General features: G+C 38.6%; 1 protein-coding gene across 1 annotated transcript in view; it reads left to right on the forward strand.

Annotated features, from left to right (window-relative positions):
* The first annotated feature begins 3,091 nt into the window (after positions 1-3,091).
* The window catches only part of LOC119745884 (macrophage mannose receptor 1-like), a 37,185-nt gene continuing 16,157 nt past the window's right edge, over positions 3,092-24,119 (forward strand). Inside the window, exons 1-23 of the mRNA XM_038222539.1 lie at positions 3,092-3,286; positions 7,529-7,677; positions 8,604-8,716; positions 9,336-9,484; positions 10,118-10,335; positions 11,101-11,192; positions 11,315-11,421; positions 11,653-11,782; positions 12,669-12,751; positions 13,253-13,372; positions 13,516-13,587; positions 14,082-14,114; positions 14,945-15,112; positions 16,028-16,116; positions 16,724-16,874; positions 17,169-17,207; positions 17,665-17,835; positions 18,582-18,698; positions 20,221-20,337; positions 20,987-21,220; positions 21,975-22,196; positions 23,103-23,269; positions 23,893-23,997. Of these exons, the coding sequence (XP_038078467.1) occupies positions 3,199-3,286; positions 7,529-7,677; positions 8,604-8,716; positions 9,336-9,484; positions 10,118-10,335; positions 11,101-11,192; positions 11,315-11,421; positions 11,653-11,782; positions 12,669-12,751; positions 13,253-13,372; positions 13,516-13,587; positions 14,082-14,114; positions 14,945-15,112; positions 16,028-16,116; positions 16,724-16,874; positions 17,169-17,207; positions 17,665-17,835; positions 18,582-18,698; positions 20,221-20,337; positions 20,987-21,220; positions 21,975-22,196; positions 23,103-23,269; positions 23,893-23,997 (2,934 nt within the window). The 5' untranslated portion in view covers positions 3,092-3,198. The remainder of the gene's footprint in view (positions 3,287-7,528; positions 7,678-8,603; positions 8,717-9,335; positions 9,485-10,117; positions 10,336-11,100; positions 11,193-11,314; positions 11,422-11,652; positions 11,783-12,668; positions 12,752-13,252; positions 13,373-13,515; positions 13,588-14,081; positions 14,115-14,944; positions 15,113-16,027; positions 16,117-16,723; positions 16,875-17,168; positions 17,208-17,664; positions 17,836-18,581; positions 18,699-20,220; positions 20,338-20,986; positions 21,221-21,974; positions 22,197-23,102; positions 23,270-23,892; positions 23,998-24,119) is intronic.

Here is a 24,119-nt window from a genome sequence, read left to right on the forward strand (position 1 = left end):
CTTAAGGAATAGTTTGACTAGCCCGCCGCTGTTTTGACTAGCATTTGGCTAGCGGGCTAACGCTAAAGTCGAACCCTGGTCTAAAGACTCTTCTTATATCAGGCATGCAACATTTCCTAGGATCAGCTGATTTCCTTGTTTTTCATTTCACACTTATGCCATTAGAAATTGATAAAAACATCTTATACAATCTTTCAGAGCTTGTAATTTGCTCTCTTTGTTTGGTTACTTCCCTGTTGCATGTCTGTTATATGCACACATAGTGAGTTTACTTGCAGTAGATTTTATAGTAGTTTGTAATTGCGTGTGAATTAATGTTTTGTAACTTTTTTTTGCAGAGAAGATCTGAAAATGATTAAGTTTTGTATGAAAGAGTATTACTGATCATCCAGTGTATTCAAATGATTCATTTCCCGATGGTGAATTTCTTTAAAGTTTGTAAAATTAAAAAGCTTTTAGTTTTAGCAATTTTATATTGGAAATAAAATAACTGATTTTTTTTTAAATATTAACAAACTTAGTGTTTTAACATTAATCAAGTGATTCAGCAAAGCTGGTCAGTGATAGAAATTGCAGTCAGCTGTAGATTCTGCTGTAAATTGCTGTAAATTGCTTGTGAAATTGATGCAAAACAAAAACATTTATAGGAAATCTTTTGATCGTGAAAACTGACACATGAGGTATAAGAAGCCAAACTCAAGCTTTCTCAGAGGTAAATATCAGCATCTCGTGAGCTCAAAGTTTCACATTTGAGTCATCGTACCTAGTATTTGATTACTGAAAGGCAGAAATTGTTGATCGTTACAACAACAAAAAAGTATTCAAATCAAATGAAAAAGATGACCAAGAATTAAGAACCATCATCGCGTTTGAATTATTAGGTCATTTTATACTGGATATGTGGTAGTTTTTTGTATTTTAAAATAGTGCATTCTAAAAAGTGCATTTCGATGACGACTTGTCATCGACAGTGTTGGGAAACATAAAACCAGTATTACATTCACTGAAATATAGTACAAATCATGGAAAAACATGCAAATTTGTGACGTTTTATATCAAAACCAGGCAGAATTTCGCAGAGCTACGATTTGGAGAAACAGATGCAAAAATGACGTGGTGGAGGGTGATTTCCAGCGAATTTGAGATGCTACTAATGTTCAAAATGTTCCGTGAAATTTTCAAACTGAAATGTCATCCACAAAGTATTTTTAAACACACTTTGTTCAAGATTATGTTTTCTGAAATGGCACAAATTAGTGTCACATTTCGGACATTCTGATTTGAAATTTAATTACTTTGCTTGGAATTATCCAATTAAAAAAACCAGCGGTGTTTGAAAGAGCAAGATCTGTATTTGACTAATATTGCAACAATTCAAAATTGAGTTTTTGCCTGATATTGACGTACCACGTCACAATAGTCGAATTATAGTGTTTATGTTTTATTGAAAATCAGATCTTGCAAACTACATGTGTGTAAATTCTCGTCATTTACGATTTGATCCTAACTGGGTCTTCAAAAATAAAAGACTGTTCTATTCGAAAACATTGAGGAAGATTTTAAACGTTAGTTTTTTATAACATTGCAAAAACAGTGTATGAGAATTATGTACGTGTGAAATTGACATTGACACATGTGCAAAATGAACCTATTGTTTTATTTCATCAACTTGAATAATTAGTTGAATGGTGCAGTTGCAGAAGGAAGAAACAGTCAAAAACGTCTTCAGGATGAAAATGTATAGAATAAGGCCTGGACAACGGCATTAACAGGATAAAAAGTCATAGCTCGCATTTTTAGAGTTCTTACTTGAAAATAAAGAAAATCATTTGTAAAGTGATTAAAACAAGTGTCTTCAGTTTTTGACAAAGTGACAAAGGTTTTATAGACCCATCGCTGAGATGATAAATCCACAAACGCAAAATTTAAAAGGAGTCGTGCGATGAATTTTAGAAACACATTTTGTGCAACTTTCTACTCTTCTTCAATGTTGAACTATTTGACATCCCTGTTTGGTTCATGTTTATTGAAAATTGCAATTTTTTAAACATTTAAAAAATAATTTCCATTTTCGGACAACTGAGGGCGCTGTTGCTGTGATGTCATTTCAGGAGGACACTGTTCAGACTTTAGGTCTACTTTTTTTTCATTCAAATTTTGAACCCAAAATGTGCTAATTGAAAACATTTGTGAGAAAAGTTTCCTCATTGGGGCCCAATCTTTGGCCATCAGTTTCGCATGACATCATTACTTGAAAACGTGTTATCACTGCCTCCTTTTTAACAACATTTTCAGTGCCCGGCCAATCAATTGGTACAAATAGATCTAGCGTAATACAAATACATACATGTAGCACTTGTATAAACAATGAGCGACTTAACAAAAGGCAAAGTGGGCATGAGCTTTTGTAAAGCCAATCAGTGTGTCAGATCAGATGCAGTGAAGATCCGGGAACCCAGGCATGGCGTCACATGGATATGAGGCAGGTAGCCTTTGTCGTTACGAAAGGGTATGTCTTTGCCTTCATAACTGCTGTGTTATCATCACCATATCGGTGCTTAAATACACGGGCCACGTAGATATAAATAACGGACTTAACAGTCTTGCCATGTTACTAGGTTAAATATTAAACAAACTTCGCCTTATCAATGATCGCAATGTTACCTGGGCTCTAGGGTCGTCGTGATCATTTATTGCGCTCAGCATTTCGTCATTTCTAAGTAGCAATCTATCAAAATATTGTTTTAATATTTAATAGTATAATATAGGCCTAGGCCTATTACTAAGTTCTACATAAAAAACAAAATTCAGCTACACTTTCTAAATAAAAACGTCAACAACACGTGGTAATTTATATGATGTAAACAGTCGGTTTTTTATACTAGACGAGACACGTGGCCGTTAATCCAAGATATTGTTGTTAAAAATCACACCAGGATTCTTTTGTTTTCGGTCTTGGAATGGAAACGAAACACGTCTCTGTTGAAAGATCCATTTCCGTTATCAATTTTAGCAGGGTGATAGGATGATTTTCGATAAGTGACGTAATCATTGTAGCACCATTCTTATCTCTTTTTTCGTCGTCGGACGATCACTTCGTTGGCTAGTGGTGGTACCGGGTTATATCAGTCCCCGAACCGACCAGAGACTGCGGGGTTAGTAGTTGGTCATTAGAATTTGACTGAGATACCCGGAGTGATGATCGTAGTCTGCGCTCGGCAGAGACGATCACTATCAGCCATGATGCTTGGGGTTGTTTTTCTCGCTGCTACTCTTCTTGGATCAGGTAAAATAGTCCACTTTTTGTTAACTAAAAATTTCTAAATTAGTCTTATTGCTGGATGCTGTCAAGGGCGGATCCAGAACACAATTTTGTTGGGGGGGGGCCTAAACAACAAAAATTGGTTCCCCAAAAAGTGGGTCAAAAAAATTACGGCGTGGGGTTCGGGGCCCGCTTTAAGGACCCCGAATTCTTTTTGGATTCTCGATGCTCTGTGGAGCAATCTGAGGCAATTTCTGACAACTTTAACCAATGTTATTTAAGGAAAAGATGGTGATGTACTCATTGCCTGCCTTTATTGCGGCGTCACATAAAAACAAAAACAATTGGGTTCGGTGGGGTTTTTTTTTGGGGGGGGAGGGCATGGCCCCCTTTGCCCCCCCCCCCCCCCCCCCCGATCCGCCCTTGGATGCTGTTTCTGGCGGTATTTTTCCGGTCGTTCCTTGGACCTGTACGATTGATCCTCCAGAGACTAGGCATCCCGTCAGTCTTGGAATCTCTGCTCTGCTCTCTGTTAAGTCTCGTGCTTCTGCTTTCCGTTAAGTTTGGGTGTTAAGGTTTTGGGTGTATGGGTCCAACTATATGAGGTCAGTATAGACGCTCTGCTCTGGCGTTCGACTCTTATCCATCTGAAATTGCCAATTCCGACAAAAATTAATGAAGTCCAAAAAAATCCATACTTGATCAACTTAATCATGCAGAAAAGTTCATCTGTACAGAAGTGTAAATTTGTGACGTCACCGATCACAACATCTTTTTAAAAGCTAAACTAAAACACAAATCAAATTACACAATCCATAAATTATTCTTATTTTTAAGTTCTGTAAATACCAGTGAGAAACTGAAAGAGCAATATGATGCCATAAACATTACATCAGTGCTAACCAAATCTATGTCTCCCCAGATCAGTAATCAAACGTCCATTTTTTCAGCAATATATGAACAAACTCATCTATTATAATAATCAGTGAAACTATTCCTCGCGGTAGATCGAGCGGCGCAGATCTGCTACTCCAAATGTGGGAAATCGGGCTGCAAGTTCGCAAGGGTTCTGGAGTGACCGTGACAAGGCAATACCGATCGCAATTTAAGAATGCTCCGGCAATGCTCAACATATCTTCAACATTCACAACCAGCGGGCGGACCAACTCCCCTGCATATAGGCCATCAGCAAATGAGGGGAAAAATGCTCATTGTAATTTTTGGCAAGGTATGCACCCCTGTAGTTGGAAAATATGTGATAGCATTGCAGCGGTGGCAGCTTTTTGGGTGCTGTCACTTTAAACAAAAACAAAACAAAAAAAGGCTGCCAAATATGCTTCTTACCACAAAATAATCCGGTAACAAGCAATTGGCGGCCATTTTGAAAAAATAAAATAAAAGTGATAACACCCAAAAAAAAAACTGCCACCGCTCACACAAAGCTATCACACACCTTCCAACTGTAGATGTGCATGCCTTGCCAAAAATCGCTATGAGCATTGCTCCATTCGTTCATGTGATACCGGTGGCCAAGTTTTTGGACCGAAGCTGGTAGCCTATTAAATATCGATCACTCACTTTCACAATTTTTGCATTCACGCTTTGCTCATTCAGCAACTGGAAGACGCACAAATATAACAAAACACAGGAGTTTGGATTGACAGATCTGTACTTTACAATCAACAAAATACACTTTACCAGTCTCGATTTAAGTGACATCTATCAAAGTTAGGAAAAAATTTATCAATCAAACATTTAATAATGAAGAAGAAAAATAAGAATTTAAAGAATATTAACGGGCCAACGGGGGCCATGCCCCCCCCCCCCCCAAAAAAACCATATTTTTTTAAAGTGACGTCGCAATAAAGGCAGGCACTGCGTAAACCACCTCCTTTTCCTCAAAAAATTGGTTAAAGTGGTCAGAAATTGCCTCAGATTGCACCACAGATCATCTAGAACAAAACAAAATTCGGGGCCCTTGCGCGGGCCCCGGGCCCCGAACCTCACGCCGTAATTTTTTGACCCACTTTTTGGGGGACCAAATTTTTTCTGGCCCCCCCCCTAAAAAAAAGGAAATATGTGTTCTGGATCCGCCCTTGTCTTGGGAACTCACCCTCAGTCGCTTCTGGAGAACTATAGCACGGACAGTTTTACTTATGTTCGACTTCGATTTCCATTTAGGGCTACTGTATATTTTCCAAGCGACAATCCGACCAGTAATGCAATTATTTCGACCAACTTGGGGTCAGCTGCGGTACCAGTCAGTGATAAGTGTAATTGTTTGTCCCAAATTTTTCAAATAACATATTTACGAAGATCCACTATATCCACAGTACGGATCAGATAGCAGCTATCTCGAATGTGAGCCTTGGGCCATAAAGGTACTAATTTGTTGGGTGCTTTATTGACATTAAGATTTACTAAAATCCGCCACTGAAGTGGCACATGTTGGACTTCGGACGTAATATGTTCTTGTAAGCGCCTATAGTCGAGTTTTACTAAAACTGTCCTGCATTTTAGCGTTACTCTTCATTTACTTTCTAGAAATAAGGTGTTTGTTATTGCCATTGAGCTTCGTCTCATTCTAAACGTTTCTTATACTTTGATTTCGTTTTGTACTTTTTTCATTGTGTGGGAGCATAAAGCAAAGTGTTTTTACAGAGCAAACGACTTGATGATTAACAGTGTTGCCTTTACCCGTGCCCCACCCCCAGCTCAGAATCAAACATGGGCTTTTTATTCATTATTGAGGCCCCCTCCAATGGAGCCCCACCCCGCCCCTCCCCCCCCCTCCAAAAAATGAGGCCCTGAATACAGGTATTTCACCTGATCTTGTCAGTTTGATCGACAAAAGTACATCAAAAAGTCTCAAATTTTCATACGGCAACCTATAGTCTTACAACATAATGTTATCTAAATTATTTCCCCGTTAACAAATAACTTATCTTATAACATCCCTGTTGCGACTTCAAGGTTGCATTCGGACCACGGAGTTTTCCGATAAAGCAAGAATTAATCCTTTGCTAATCTTTGGGCTGAATATAACGATTACATACAGGTATAACCAGAAATAACAAGTCTGCACGACTTGAAATTGTTTCGTTAATTGTGTGAACAATTGAAATCCTTATAAGTATAAATTTATCTGATTTCTTGCAATGATTTCCAAAATAATGAATGCCTGGAGATTTTATTAATGCAAACTAAATGTTTTCCGCGCTGAACTAAGGTTACTGAAATTGCAAAAAAACAGCCGGGAGACAGTTATTTGGTATAAAATGCAGCCAGATATCGGGTAAAATTGTACTCCAAAGTAGTTGATGTCTTCTGAATACTCATTATCGAACAAGTACAATATATTTTCGGTACATGTATAACAATTTCATTAACTTCCAAACTTCGGCAACTCGCAACTGTAGTTTACAATTCCTCCTAGTTTGTACATGTATGTTGGTTATCAACAACAAGACTACTAATTTTAAACACACGAACCGTTTTAAAGTTCTGTCCACGGATCACAAAAAGGTAAGCGTTCTTTTAGCAAAACGAAAATAATTCACATAGGGAGGGATGTGTGTGAATTGTTTTCGTTTGGCTGAAAGAACGCACACCTTTTTTTGTGATCCGTGGACAGAACTTTAAAACCTGGTTGCGTGTAAAATTCCGTAACTTGGAAAGTACATAAGCGATTTGAATGATTCATGTACTAAAAGAAAGCTTATGAATTGAGCTTTTATATCCTAGATTTTAAAAGTGCTACATGTAGAACTTTGCTAAAACAATAGTCCCGGCGTTTGGGTTTCGGGTTTTTTACTCGTCCTGTATTTAATGCCAATACTTGCCTTTGTATAACTGCTTTGTATCATGTTATTATAACACTTAGCATTACAGTACACATGTTAATGCACCCTTGAGGAGACATTTCGTCATAAATCATACCTTAGGGAGACACCTGACATTCGGGAGATATTTTAATGTCTCCCCGATGTCACAACTCCTATTTAGAGGCAAAATGTTAATGCCGCAAATAGGCTAGATCGATTGCTCGTGGTCCGAATACATGGAGTAAAAATACCAACATTCGTGGGGGTAGGATGAGGTAAAATTGGGGTTAGCGGTCATTAAGGTTGGGGTGGGGGAACTGTGCACACATTTATGGGAATGCTCCCAAGTGACCCATTATCGGTAATTATTATTAATATATTATATTTCATTTTATTGTTTTATATTATACTTGATATTATACTATTTTTTTTCATTTCTCAGTAAGTGGTCAAGGATGTGGTGGTAGCTGGCTGCAGTATGGTAACATGTGTTACCTAGTCGGTGCTCAAAACAGGTTCTGGACGTCGGCCAGAGAGGCCTGCAAAGATGAACATGCTGATCTGGTGGTCATTCCCTCGGCTGACGTTAATGTAAGTTGAGTCGGCACTGTCGATCTATTGCTAACGTTAATGTAGGTCGACTTAGTTGTGTCGACCCATCGGTGCGTTTAATGTAAGTTGGCCTTGTCGACCTAGTGGTCATCCCTTCGGCTAATGTAAATTTAAGTGAGTCGGCTTAGGTTAATGTGCGTTGACTTAGTTGTGTCGATCTATCGGCGTGGTTAGGCTTAATGAAAGTTGACCTGGTCTTGTCGATCTAGGTGTTATTCCATCAGTTGAGGTAAATATAAGTTGAATTGTTCGTGTCGATCAGTCGGCTTAGATTAATGAAGGTTGACTTAGTTGTGTCGATCTATCAGTGTGATTAATGTAAGTTGGCTGGTCTTGTCGATCCAGTGGTAATTCCATCGGTTGAGGTTAATATTAGTTGATTTGCTCGTGTCGATCAATCGGCTTAGTGTAATGTAAGTTGACGCGGTGTTGTCGATCTAGTGTTCACCACTCGGCTCATGTTCATGAAAGTTGACTTGTTCGTGTCAATCGATAGGTTTAAGTTAATAAAGTTTGACTTGGTCGTGTCGATATATTGGCGTGGTTAGCCTTAATGAAAGTTGACTTGGTCTTGTCGATCTAGTGCTTCTTCCATCAGTTGAGGTTAAAATATGTTGACTTACTCGTGCAGATTGATTAGGTTAGTGTAGATTGACTCGGTGTTGTCGATCTAGTGTGTAACCCTCGAAAATGTTAATGTAAGTTGACTTGGTCGTGTGGTCATCTTTCGGCTGCGGTGAATGGAAATAGACTCGGTCTTGTCCTGCTGTAATCCCACGAGCTGGTACAAGCTAATCTTAGTTGAAACATGAGTAGGTTAATTGAATGGTATTTTCATGCTGTCAAATATTATTTCCAGTTTATATCGAAACTATAACCATCAATTTCTGTTTTCATATTTGCAGAACTTCTTGCAGACTGCGCTAGCGTCGACACAAAAGGTGTACTGGATTGGCCTCTGGGATCGATCCCAGGAATCCTCATTCGAATGGGTTGACGGTAGCCCTGTTACCTACACGTAAGGTTTACAAATGAAAGGAAAACGAATAAAGGACCATCAACAGATTTTTACTTTCCACCAAAAAAATACACACATTTAAGACGAATTTTAAATTAACATCAACAGCGAGGTCCGATAGGTGCTCCTTTTTGTGGCGAGGATCGGGAAAGATGGTCATCACTGGGAGCCTTGGCTTTGCTTCTTATTTGTTATCCGTATATTTATGAAGTTACAGTTAGTTGTAGGACAAGCCTTTACTTTGCATGCCAGGCATACCCATTGCATATAGATAATAGAAAGCCTGGACTAGGTTTTCGAATCTTTCAGAATAGTTTACAAGAGATCCTCATGTCACGAAAATTCTGTCTTTCGTGTGCGTGTCTGTTTTGCTATTAAAGATGATCAACGTACCAAGATTTTGACAAAGCAATAACATCACAAAATCGTTTCCGATGACATACATAACTGCCAGCCATGGACGATGCTTGTTTCGCCTCCACGTGGTGGGGATTGAAAGGCCTGTGAAATTTAGGCCAACCTGAAATTGGGGTAAGCTTCAAATTGAAACTTTCTTGAAGTATCTTTGAAATATTCGTAAAAGTGAACTTTCTTTCTTTGCGTCTTCCTTCGTGTATAGGAACTGGAAGCCTGGCGAGCCGAATGACGACTTTCCAATTTCAACTGGGGAGGACTGTGGCGAGATTGACACTCGTACTGGCGGTAACGGGAAGTGGAACGACCAAGCCTGCGTCGCCTTGAACTACTACATCTGCTCTCGCTCCATCAGTAAGATTCGCTCCTTCTCATAGAACGAGTCCAAGTTAACAACGAAAGTTGATCACATTGACATTGCTTTTGTGCAGCGCAATTCAGCTGGCAGGAGTCAATTAACCTGTTTAGATTGATTTTCCTTAAATAAAAGATGTGATAAATGAAAAGATCAAATTTCGTCAAAATGCTATGTTTCTATACCTACAACAAAACTCAGGTACTCGTATCACTGCGTGTAGTTTCTCAGGTTTAATTCATAGGCCGGATTCTATCAGCTTTATGCACTTGATTCGATATTTCAACTTTGATGAATATCAATTAGTTCAAAGTTGAACAAATAAATTGTCTGGGGCAGGGTTTGAACCTGCGACTTCTGGATTGCCGTTCCAGTGCTCTATCAACTGAGCCATCTAATCCTATAATGTTGGCGGTACCCCCAATTTGCTAATGCCCTGGTTCAAGGGGCGCCAGTCAGAAGCCATAAACCCGTGTATGCCATGTACCCAGGGACCACACCCGGCAAACACACGATGCTAGCAACCTTAGCACATGCTGCAAACCTGGGAAATAGCGAACGGGGATCCCTCAGAGAGGATACCAATGAATATCCATTAACTCCAAACATTAAATTCACGTGTTCTCGAACAGGTACGCCTGTTTACTGCGATCAGAGCAACGGATGGCGTTCAGCGAACAACAAATGCTACCTGTGGGTTACCGACTCGTATCAGTGGAGCGGGGCCGAGCAGTACTGCAGCCAGCTAGGCAGCCATTTGGTGTCGTTCACCAACGCGGACGAACAAACGGCTGTGGAGGCGACTACGGCCAGAGGCGGCCTTCCGTATTTCATCGGACTTACTGATAGGGTATTTATAATCTGTTTATTTAATGTTAGGTGTGGATGTCGCCAGTTTGACTCGGTTTGGGTTTAAGTAGATATGGATGGGTGTACGCTGACATGGGTGTAGGCCTAGGCCCTATATGCATATAACGCCGTAGCTACCTTTGCGGCCATACACTATTCGACTAAGATGACAAACGATTCAATGCATTTGTCAAAAACAAGACATGCACAATACTGGGGAAAAAAATCATTCCTCGGTCTACCGTTGTCAACTTACTCAGTGATCAAAGTACAAATTGTCATTTCCTTACCAAAGCCTCGTGAAAATATGATGGAATTTTAAAATTTGTTTTACTCTTGAGTCTGTTTAATAAGAACATCTTGTTAAGGCCTAATGTTTTCGGTTCGCGCCTTTGCTCCTAACATCTGGCGTTATTTTGAATCACACGGTCTGTCTGATATAGACCATGTATCTGTGACACCAATCATACCCAAGGGCAACCGATAGGTTACCAAAACATTGAAGCGTCTTCTGCATGTTAAACAGTTTATGTCATCACGGGTACACCAATCACATTCTAAGAGATCCACGCACATGCAATGCACAAGAGGACAGTTTGTTGAAGTTGACATCATGTGACCACAACATCCAAATGTAACATGGCCTATACCTACGCGATTTGATAGGTCTAGCACCATTCTTCATGTTACCTTTCAATGTGTAATTCTCGGCCTCTGTTATTAGCATATTGTCTCATTAATTGGGTGTTCTAATTCTTTTAATTAGGGATTTGGGCGTGGTAACTACCAGTGGACAGACGGAACAACTTTCAATGCGGCACTTTACAACAACTGGGACGCCAACCAACCTGACAACCAGTAAGACAAATGTTATTTCCCCTTCAATTTTTAGTCATTCAAGGTCTTGAATTGGTATCACGGGATATTGATATTATTCTGTTTACATATTGATTTATGATAATGTTGGCTTTGTTTTTCAGATTTTACGACATTAATGGTGGAAACTGCGTACAGGCTTCGTACACTGGAAAATGGACAACGATAGACTGCACTACCAGTCGCTTTTTCTTCTGCGAGAGAATACAAGGTAAAAATGGCGGCTGACGCCATTTTGTTTTTGTTAAGTGTTAATCTTATTTTCCATCTTTCTGACACAACGTTATCAAGGGTCAGGAATCACCATTCTGACAATGATATATCGAACGATTCAAATATTGTACTTACATTACAATCTAGCTGGTATTGTTTATACGATAGATCATTTTCGAAAATATATAATATATTTCCCACTCGACTATTTACTCCCGTGGTAACATAGGGGCGTGCGCCCCCGGTTGGATGTACCACAATGGCCAGTGTTATCAGTTGAACATCAACAACCCCAAGACGTGGACAGATGCTAAACATTACTGTGACGCTCAGGCGGGCTACCTCACAACAATCATCAAGTAAGTTAATAATTATTAAGAAATACTGTTTTTACATTTCCTATATTTGTTTTAAACTTTTCAATACAACAGAAATAATGTCACACCGCAACTGCATAGAAGTGTAAAAAAAAAACAAATCAAATCCGCAACAAAAATCAAATCCGCAACAATAAACGGTAGATTATTCAAATCCGATGTAATTTATACTTGCACGACTTACCGAGACTATTATGTATTACTTAATTGATACTTATATAATTCATGTACATACGTCGATTGACATTTATCAATGAAACTGTCCAGTTTGAGGATTTTTTTTTTTTTTTTGTAGAAATGCTTTGTAATCAATACATTTACTTATAACGACTCCAAGTTGAACGGAAACATAAGATGTAATTGTTGTCAACAGTGGCGTCAATCCGAGTTGGCGAGTGGGAGTGGGGGCGGGGGTGACCATGGGGGATGGGGGGTTAGACCCCATGCGTGACACCAAGGGGAGCTGTTCGTGATACAAATGTACATGTAACGCAAACTTGCGCGTTTAGATCTCTTACCCTTACATACAAACAGAGCTATAAAAGCTTGTGTACTGTTTGTTCTCCGTTTCTCATAACTATCTCATAGATTTGGACATTTGGAAAGTTATAAGATTACCTCAAAATCGGCGTGTTTATGTTTCTCACCACACAAATCTTGGGGATGATCTAATGGCCCATCCCCCTTAGTCAAAAGTGGGGGAGGGGTAATCCTCCCCACCCCACACCATCCCACCCCACCTCACCTCACCCCGCCCCACCCCTGGGATTCACGCCCATGGTTGTAAAATAAATTTGAGCAACATAGAGGAGATCCAAATTATTAGTTTTTTTTATAAACTCTGGTTATGATTGCTTTTTTTGCTCAGTGATGCAGAGAATCAATATATCACTGGTTTGCTCAGCGATTTCGACCAAGCTGGTGTCTCCGATATCTACATCGGTATATCTGGTGAGTGCCAAACTTTGCCTGGCGTGTGTTATTAACGCTTCCAAATTCGTTCTTCCAAAATTGAATAAACTTCCAAAGCGTTCTTCCAAACTTGAATAAACTTCCAAAGCGTTCTTCCAAAATTGAATAAAGCCAAGATCTTCAATGTTGCCATTTCTAAGGTATCGTTTGCAAGAAATGAATCTTTCTATAACTTCTTCAAATTTGTCATACCAAAACCAGCTCTGTTATAGATAGGTTTTTCCTTCTGTATTAAATTATTCACGTTTTGTTCATAAAAATTATTGTCATCTTGGTGGTCAATTGGTAAGATGTCTGCGTTTGGGGCGCATTCCCCATTGCCCAATGTAATGACGTCATAGCGTTTCAACGGACGCTGTACCAAAAAACTGACCATCCCTTCAAGTTTTGACTTTGCCCCACTGCACTGCAATGTGACAATTTCCGACTTTAAGCTCATACTGTGATGATGGTCACATATCTTTTGGTATCTGGTTTTAGATTCCATCACGGACAATACCCTGAAGTGGGTGCAGGAGACCGGTTCCTCGTACGTCAACTGGGCCACCGGTCAACCGACTATGAGATCTGGCCAGCTAGATTGCGGTAGCATCTACACAGGTACAGTGACACTCTTACCAAACTAACTGTCAAATTTCAGTTTTAACATTTCTTCACATCGGAATTGTTTGTTGTGGTAGAAGTGGAAGTGGGAAACAAAGATGAATTTTTATTTGAGTGATGATTTTTTTTTCTCGTTACAGGAGGTACATCAGGGAAGTGGGAGTCACGTGACTGCTTCAACCTGCAAGGTTTTATTTGTAAAATTGCTGCTGGTAAGTCAATCGGTTCTCTGAAATATTTATTGATATTACAATTTTAGAAAACCAGTTTTATTTACAAAGATAACGTCCCCATATTTGCATTTTTGTAACAATTACTGAAAACTAATGCAGTTTCAAATAAAACTGAAATCTGACACAGTTATAATTACACAAATGTCACAAAATACCACAATATGAAGGCTAAATTAACAAGGCTAAAGAAGACAAAATTATATCAATTTCTCTATTAAAAAAGAAATGCATTTTTATTTCTACATTTACAGAGATTGTTAGGCCCGTTACAACAAGATTAAAATAAGTGTGACATTTTCAGGCTAAATGAAATGTAGAACAACATAACTCTGAACAGAGAAAATGTCGTCTTTTTTCAGTTATTTGTTGTAAGTTATGAATGAAATTAAACAAAAAGGTAGAGTGAGATTGTTTTCATTCAACTGACTTTTGGCGAAGTCACGTTTAACAATTGTTTTGTCTTCTGTTTACAGGGCAAACTGTTTCCTTAATTCCCCCCGACATAAGTAAGTAATCAGTAAGAGATCCATTTAACTTGCACTTCTAGAAATCACATGAATCGGCCGTGGCACAACAAATTGTGCTTTTTATTTGTTTATGGTTTAGAGAAGTGTTCATGGTTTTGAATCGTTGAGAGGTTTTTCGAAGTAAACAGAGGTGGTGATAGTACAATGCCAATTCCGGTTTAAACATTATTTGGTGTTTTACTTTTTAACTATGGAAAATATCAATTGAATTAAAGTGTTGAAAAGGACTCGACAGTATTTTAAGTTGAGTCCATCAAAGGTCCGGTCACAACAAATTCACAATTACTGTCACAAGTAACAGAAAATAAGCAATAGCCCTTTATCATGCTGCCACCATTTCAGTTATGTTCTCTGTATCCAATAACGGTACTGATAATTTGTTTGTGCAAAAAGGAACCAGACTATTTTTCCTTCCAGCCTCGCTTTGATTACATTGATTTGAATGGGAAAAGTCAAGATGGCCGCAACATGATAGTGGTCTATAAACCGTTATCATGCTGCCACCATTTCAGTTATGTTCTCTGTATTCAATAACAGTACTGAATGATAATGGTTTTTGTGCAAAAAGGAACCAGACTATTTTTCCTTCCAGCCTCGCTTTGGTTACATTGATTTGAATGGGAAATATCAAGATGGCCGCAACACGATAATGGTCTATAGCCTGACCCCAAAATACCTTTATCAGAGTTCGTTGTAATAGCTTTGAACTTGACTTGGACTGGCGGATTTGTGATTGACTTGTGTCGTGATGATGGTCTTCACGACAACTCCGTGAGTTTGATATAAACTTGTCCTCCTTGTTTCTGTAGCTACGGGCAGTTGTGACGCGGGCTGGGACCTGCACGGCGATTCCTGCTACTACTTCTCGCCCCAGGAAACCAGCTCGTGGAACAGTGCAGAGACGCTCTGCTCCGCCATGGGACCGGACACGCATCTAGTCAGCATTCACAGCGCCGAGGAACAGTCGTTCCTGTCAGGTATCAAGTAGAGTCCTCTTTGTGTTGGTCCCGGAGGGCAAGCTTAGTGTCATCTTTGTATCCATCGCACTAACTGGCTGATTTACTGACTGACTGTTATTTGTGAGCCGGGCAGTGTTATTATATAGGATTACCCTTTTTACAAATGACGGGTGATTCTGAATCAATTGAATAGAATTGTGAATGCTCTGGGACCAGCTCTACAGGTCAGCCTACCCTTGATTATGTACACAAATTTGAAACCATTTATGAAAGAATGCGATGCTGCAGTCTGTATTTCATATTTCTACTCATTCAATTTTTTTTCCTGTTTTATTCAAAGATACAATCAACAATTAAATGACAATAATCTATTTACATGTACAGTTAATCGTCTGCTCTATAGGTACTACTGAATTACACACAACAAAAAATTCCAACTAAACAGTTTACTCGATATGATGAAGCTGGAGTTCCTGCTCAAAAAGGATGATAAGGTTGGAATACTGGCCAAATTTAAAACGACTCACTGTTTGTTTAGCTTTATTAATTAGAGTATTCAGAAACCGATAACTATTGTATGTTTCCCCTACCCCGAAAAGAATATTTTCCACGGACAGACTGATCAATTTGCCATACTTAGATGCAGCAATCTTTTCGATTTCATTCCATAGGGGTTTTACCATTTTACACGACCAGAAAAAAGTGTTCAATGTAATTAATACTATCATGACAAAAAATACAATTTTCTGGATCACTCTTCTTCCTTTTGCAAAGCCAGACTTGCGTGGGGTAACAGTTATGAATGATTTTCCAATTGATTTTTCCAATACTCATTCAAATTACAAAGTACAGATCTGGCACTGGGTTACTTAATGTTTGTTTAAATGTTTCCTCAGAAATGAACTTATTTGCTTTGGTCTTTTTTGTTTCAAGTGCGAGCCAGTTTTGTCGAGGAGAGCCATTGGATCGGTCTCCATGACACCGTCGGGGAATCTACCTTCACGTGGACGGACGGATCACCGGTGAGGTTACTATTAGTCCGTTTGTTAGTCCTGTTACATTGTCTTCGTCTGTGTGTTAGTCTAATCTGCTCAATAAACATGTTACTTCAATGGCCGAGGGTCCTAAGTGTTAATATTCATGCAATACAATAGATTCAGTATGTCCTTGCTCTGTTGACCCCAATAACATTGGGGGGAGTCATCATAAAGCCGAGGACGGACTCAGCATCCCGTCTGATTTCAAAAATGAATTTACCGATTGTTCTGAAATTTGATATGCAATAGAAACATTCATTTTAGCACATGATGCAAAGATTCAACTTAATTTTAATAAATCATTTTAATTAATATTCAACGCTCCCGTTAAGGAGCGAGGGTGAATGAATCAATTGGTCTATTTTTTATGAAATTGGTGTCGACACATCTGCAGTTCATAAAAGTCAACGAACTCATAAAGGTTAGGCAAGAAATGAAATCGCGTAGTAATGATATCGGAAAAAATATTCCATCTAGGTCTTTTAGGGTTAAACCCTTTGCTAACCCTAAAAGTGAAGTAAATAACCAGGGCAATGAAACAAAGTAGTGCTTAAACTCAACCTATTTCTTTGTATCATTATTCTTTCACCAGACTGACTTCTTGAACTGGGGGCCCGGGGAGCCCAACAACGTCGGAAGCGGAGAGGATTGCGTCCACTTGGAATCGGCGTTCCAGAAAGTCGGAATATGGAACGACATCAATTGCGACTATCAGTACCGATACATCTGCAAGAAACCTAAAAGTAAAATTTATATAATGTTCGTCAGTGTCATTAAAGGCATATAGGATCATTTGCTTTTCACGCATTTTGCTCGTTTCCAATAATAACAACAGTAATAATAATTGAGTTAGACTACTGGGCGTTTATGAGTTGGACTTAAACTTGCATTGTCAAACAAATTCTATGTTATACATGATGGTAGAAAGTCATTATCTTTGAAAAGGTTTCGCCAATGATAATTCTTGTTCGGAAGTCCTGAATGTTTGTCTGGTGTTTATTTTCCCGCCAATAATAATTTGCTATTCTTTTTTCCAGCTGGTTCTAACGTAAACACACCTGCTCCTCCACCAACGAGTAAGTCACATGACTAGCTAGTATCATTTTCCTATGCAATATTAGTACGCATTCGCTCTAGCAATTCTTGTTATCATTACCTCTTTAACGGTTGTAGTGATATAAGCATGGCATCGTGGAAACAAATGACGCGAACGTACGAAATTGGTTGCAAATATTTTGGAGTTAGGCCTACAGGCCCTTAACAAAATCTTGCAAACTGAAAGTCAATATGAAATGTCAGCTTTGTATCCCACAACACCCATATTCTTCAGAATTTTAAACTGGATGTCCAAAGTAAAGATCTGCTTCTAATGCCGTTTCTAATGTCTATGGAAAACTAAAGTGGAAAGAATGTCGTGTAGACTCATTCGTGGAATCCGTTCACAAATGTTAATTTTGGAATGTGATGCTATAGAAAACATAATTACATGTTTATTAATAATGTTTTTCTTCAAATAAATGAACTTTATAACAGCCGTGTATGACATGAAGTGCGGTCTGGGGTGGGAGTACGAAGGGTCAGGTGACCGTTGCTATAGCTACCGCACCGAGACCAAGAACTGGTACGATGCGGACACGCAGTGCCGCCTAGAGGGCGCCCATCTCATCAGTATCGCTGACTTCAACGAGCAGCTTTATGTATACAGTAAGTGAAAGACAACATGAACTGAAGGGGAAAAACAGGCAAATACTTCATTACAGGTGCAGTGTTCGTTTAGCATGAGTGTTAATGTGACACCATCTCTTGCTGACGGTTAGGGAACACTGACTGAAACGTTGTGTTATAACACCTCATGTTCATTTCAGGAACACTTCTATTTTACAAATAGCTACTTTGTAATATTTTGTATTTAGAGCAGATTTGTATAGACACCGCATAGTGTAAATTAAGCGCAGTTTTTGCGGTGTTTCGGATGTAAACAGAAAAAAAAATAACCAATCAACAGTAATTTTTGAGTCACGTGCTCGCCATTTGTGCTTGTCACTGTTTGGTCACTGTTGCATCTTTAAGGTAATGATTTCGCAATGGGCGTAACTTTCTTAGGCCTGTGTAAGGCGGTAGCAAAGTTTTATCCAAATACATAGAGTATAGGATACCGTAATATAGTAGTAAAACACCATTGGCCTACAACTGGAAAGGCGTATAAGCTGTTGCGTGTCTGTGAAGTTTTAGTTGTTGTTAAATACGTGGAATGCATTTGATTAAAAATAGGTTCCCTTTGCGTGTATTAATTTAGATTTTGCTAATAAAGTGCCTTTAGAAATACACTTAATGTATACAATGACACCACACATTTCAGATTAAATTCTCAAAAATCTCAAAAATCTGTGTAGTTAAACTGCGGACAAAGGGTATTAATCGGTCTGGGTTTTTTTCTCCTTTTTTATCAGCCCGTGCTAGCTTCTTGTCCACGGGAGCGGTATGGATCGGTGCCAACGATGTGAGTTTGGAGGGCGGATTCCGCTGGACGGACGGCTCGCCGTTTAGGTACATCAACTGGGCCGGAGGTAGGTGTATAACATGATTATAAACCCAAACAGGGTTTAGACCATCAAATGCACATAAAGATCAAAGGCTATGATTCCAAACGGCGATAGAATTCATGCATTTTATATTCTTCTGAAGATTTGTCTGAACAAAAGAAACAACATATTTGTCATGTTTGGTTTCGAAGTCTGGGAATCCTTCAAATTCGTTTTGTTGTTAAGAAAATAAGTCTCTTAATATGCAAATCGTTAGCTGTTTACAAGCAGTTTGATTAGATTCAGTGCGAATCCTCCAAAGTGCTTCCTTATGAGTATATTGGTTATTTTCTTTCCGATACACAAAGAAGCGTGGTTCTCATTATCTTGCAATTCGTCATGCATCCGTCTCACCTTCATACCATCATGATTTATTATGTAAAATATCATTTTTATCATGCTTGGATCTTCAGCTAGCGGACAAGCACTCTTTAACATCGTTTAAAATACCTCTTCCTAGCGCAACGAGACTTTAAATAAAAGGAGTAATTTTGTGTAGAGAATCTTTTCATCGTTCACGTCATGCGCCATTTGCGTGTCATTAACCAAAGATATTCTTTTCACACGAGTGCACGTTACTGAGAAACAAGCCTTTCATGGCCAATTTGCTTGATACTTCATCTGAAAGGCTTATAGGATCATTTGCTTTATATGCACTTTGTTCATTTCAAATATTTAATAACACCATTCAAAATCTAAAGAAGAATGTCAAAACCTAACCTGTTGAAGTCTAAGCTCAGTGAAAATTACACTTTTTGAGAAAACAGACAACAAAATGCACAACATTTGCTCATGAAACGCGATTTCGTCAAAAGCACTCTTTATTTTAAAAATCAGTCAATCGACTGATCGTTGGAAATCACCTACATGTCTTGATTTCTTCGAAAATGACAGCAAGCCAGACGGAATAATTTCACGGAGTGTTTAGCACCAGTACGGTCTTGAACCCAACTAAGCTTGTGTTATTTACAAACAGTTTGTTTGGATTTAGTGCGAATCCTGTCGGGGTGCTGCCTTTACGTGTACTGTGTAATGAGCTTGGTGCTCATTGTCTTGTGATTCGTCATGCATCCGTCTCGTTGTAATATTATTCAGATTTGTTATCAAATGTACCATTTTTATTATGTTTGGATCTTCAGCTTGCGGACATGTACTTTTGAGACCGGTGAAAATACCACGTCTTGGCGCAATAAGACTTAAAACAAAAGTTGCAATTCGAAGTAGTGACTTGTTTTGCCTAATTGCGTATCGTTATGTTAAGCAAAGCTATTTTTCACACATTGTGCACGCAACTGATGAGAAACATGCCCTTCGTGATCAATTTGCTAGATGCTTTATCTAATTAAACCTTCAATCCGTTTCCAGATTGCTATCATACGGTAACGGATATGGCCGACAATGCATGCTATACATGTAATTTGATTGAACGTGAACGGTCACGTGTCAAATTTGTGAATACAAGCAGTTCGGCCACGTTTTTGAATTTTGAGCTTATTTTGCTTTGTAGGTGAGCCTAACAATGACGGAGTGGATGGCGAAAACTGCGGGGAGTTATATACTGGAGACGGGAAATGGAACGATAATAAATGTGACACACAGCGTATGTATGCCTGCAAACAGAGTGGTGAGTAATTCATTGCATCATTTACAAGTCTTGATTCTTGGTTTGCAGGAATTTCAGACTTATTAGCGAACTTGTTAGGAATACGGTGAATGTCGCAATGTTGTAGGAGTTGTCTTGAAATTTGCTTCACATTTGCTTATGCGCGAAGCATGAATTAACATGTAGATGTAAAATATGATTGTAATGTTTACCACAAAATGTGTGTCATAGACATGTTAGACATCATGAGGTGGTGTTCGGCAGTTCTCTTAATTGTTCAACACGATTTATAAATGTGTAACTTAAAAAGAATAGTACCGCCATCATTGATCGTTATCTTTTTGTTTGTGTATTTGTGAAAAATTTATCTAATGATCTCTAAAGATATTTGGGCCTATCAAACAAACGTTTTGTAATCTTTGCCTGAAACTGCAACGATGAAACTAAGCCGATCCGCTATCAGACGCTTTCCTCCAAAAAACTTAATACACATATACAATGAAATTTATCTAGTATATATATATCTAAAGCTTTGTCTCAAACTGCTAGGTTGAGATTGAGCCGACATTTCCTGAAACTGCTTTTCGAAAGGCCTTTCGACAGGCTTTCCGTTATTTTTCCTCAAAAAATTATTTAATGAACTCTCACAACATTTCTCTTTTATTTCCAGCTTACATTCAAACATACTTCATCCCGTCCCGTTTGAGAAAGCTTGCCCAGTCCGATGCCACGGTTCTAAACAACATCTGGCCAGAGGATTGTGCCGCTGCCTGCGTGCAGAGATCTACGTGCCGGTCGTTCGACTACGGCCGCAACAACATGGAGTGTAGACTGAATACTCGGGACTCGGCAAACGGCCTGATTCCCACCGACGACTTCGATCCGTTCGACTATTATGAAAGGGGTAAAGGCAAATAAATTATAGCTTTTTTTATTGCAGGCTTGCATTTTATGGAAAATTCCTTCAAAAAAAAAGTTGGGTTTTTTAATCTAAAAATTGAGCAAGGAAATTAACTGGAGCGGGTTTTGAACCTGCGACTTCCGGCTCAATGCTGGCGGTTGCCCAATTAGGTTTCACAGGTCGCAGGTTCAAAACCCCGCTCCAGCCACTTTCTTTGTTCAATGTTATAATGAATGGTAACGCCCTCAAAAAAAGGTTGAATTTTTTTAAATATACCGTAAAAAATAACGTTGATAAATGGGGTATTAGGGCCAAATATAACGGCAAAGTTTCAACACTAAGAAAAAAGTTTTTCTAAATTGGCAAATTCTGATAAATACATTTTTTTTCTTACAAGAAAATGAAGCCAGATTCTAAGTGACTGTCACATATAAGCAATTGTTATATCGTATTGTATACCAATTTACGACATAATCAACACTCTTCTAACAATAGGGCCTAATCATGTCATGGATTTGTCCAATTAAAGACATTTAGTCCGTTCAATGTCTCATACAGGTCACAATTTAGATATCCAATTTAAAAGTTTGTCTCTTTTTAAGCTATCAAAAAAGGCATAAACAGTATAACTCCATGAATGCACGTTATTCACAGGATTATACCTATTTTTCTAAACTTTATAAACAATAAAATGATCGGTTATTGTAAGCATTTACCTATAAGAACAATGATAATTTTCCTTGTTCTCCATGTCAAGATTTCACAGCCACCACCGATATGCCGCCCACCTCCGTCCCGCCCACCTACAACTGCCCGAGCGATGACTGGCTGCCGTACGGCGATAACTGCTACCGTGTCCAGCAGAACACGGCCGACTACAACACGGCCCAGACCCTCTGCCAAATGATGGGCGGAGCCAACCTGGCCTCCATCGCTAACATGAACGAGAACAATTTTGTGATGAGTGCACTGAATCAAGGTAAACAATGAATTGGTCTATTTGAAATTGGTTTCATTCATTTTGGTGATTTTATTTGTTTATGTCAATCGCCAATGGGTGTTCTTAATGAAGGACAAAAATAATGTGTGTTCAGGACACATGTGAATATATTTTCAAAATCCTTTTGATGTCGAATGTATATATGGCTTCTGACTAGCGCCCTTTGAACAAAGTTGGGGAACCGACAACATAGGTCTGGATAGCTGAGTCGGTAGAGCACCGGAACGACAATCCAGTGGTCGCAGGTTCCAACTCCGTTTAGTCAATCTCATTGTTCAACTATTTTTAAAAATAACTGCATAATTCATTGGGCAAACTACTGTATTGATAAAATCAGCAAAGCTGGCGTGAAAATGAAAATTAATTCCTAGTATATATTAATGGTAAAATACACAAATACCTTAAAGATGAAAAACAACACATTCTTGAAATAGAGTTGCTGTAAAAAAAAATACTTTATTTACTTATTAAAGTTACAAATGTGTGGGGTTTTGGTACACAAATAAAACCAGCTTTTCCAACTAACATTCCGTTAATGTACTCGGTGTTATTCATTTTGTTTATTTAATCATTAAAATCGCCATTGTGTTTTACCATATTTATCCGTTAAAGTCTTCCCTTGGTTCTTTGAACTTTTTTTTCTTAAGGTAGCTTGAGATAATCCGATCATAATGATCTCGAAGACTATCTTTTTTTCTCATGAGCTGTGGAACAGCACAGTGCTCATTATCAAAATGTGTCGAGGGCCAAACCCAAAAAGAGAACATCATTTTAACGCCAAAAAATCATATGCCATTCCCCATTTGTAAAATAAATTGAAGACGTCCGTTTTCCCAGGCAACTACGAAGTTTTGTAAAGCTTTCAGTCTATCGCTTCATTTTTAGTTCTGACGTACCAAGACGAGCAACGCGCGTGGCTCGGTATGAGCGATCTCAACCAGGAGATGTACTATGAATGGCTGGACGGAAGTGACGTCACCTTCACCAACTGGGCCTACTACGAGCCTAACAATTCTGGCAACGAAGATTGTGTCGAGATGTACTTGAACGATGTAATTATTCATTTTTGTTGATATTTTTTTTCGAGAATTGCATATCTGTTTCTTTTTGGTAACCGTTATAATATAGTGTTTAAACAGGTAATGTTTAATAACATCTGAATTCATTTGTAGCCTTTGAATTTATTTAATGATTATTCCATATTTTTATTCATGAAAATATTTTTAAAACTTAGTAAAACCTAGTGGGTCATTTCAAACAAAGTTCGCAGCTTATACATAAGGCCAGAGGGTTTGATTTGATTGAAATGTATTTGGATGCAGCGCCCAAAATCACGAATGTACGAACGCATACTGAGATATGGCAAAAAAACATATTATTTGGTAGCCGACAAATGAGAAATAATATGACGCTAATTTATCGCTTAATTCTTCTCAGTAAAATATGTTTGTCAACACCGTTATAAATGCCATCAGAGGAAATCGCTGAATAATTTTCTTTTGAAATAAGATTAAAACATTGCCAGCAAATGTATTGTCTGGCTGGTTTCAAAGTGCAAAGCCAACGTTTTCTTCATGATACACATCATTCATAAAGACAAAGTTAAATTGTTAATTTTAGCTTAAGTTTGCCCATCGATACTGACATACTTTGATGTTTACTTCTACTCGTATAGGGTCAATGGAATGATTCGCCGTGCACAGGCTTTAACTATCCCTCCGTCTGCAAGATCCGCAAGGGACCATCGGGCACTCCTCCCCTGAACACAGGATGTCAGTCGGTAAGGTTTCTGATCGAAATTTTCCGCTTTGCCGCTAGTCCTTTATGCTTGATAAAATATAAGTATGGGACTATTGATCAAAGTGTCCTCTAAGGCACCATGTTATGTTGCAATCGTAAATA

The sequence above is a fragment of the Patiria miniata genome, unplaced genomic scaffold (assembly GCF_015706575.1).
Source record: "Patiria miniata isolate m_02_andy unplaced genomic scaffold, ASM1570657v1 HiC_scaffold_7, whole genome shotgun sequence".
In the NCBI taxonomy this organism is placed as follows: domain Eukaryota; kingdom Metazoa; phylum Echinodermata; class Asteroidea; order Valvatida; family Asterinidae; genus Patiria; species Patiria miniata.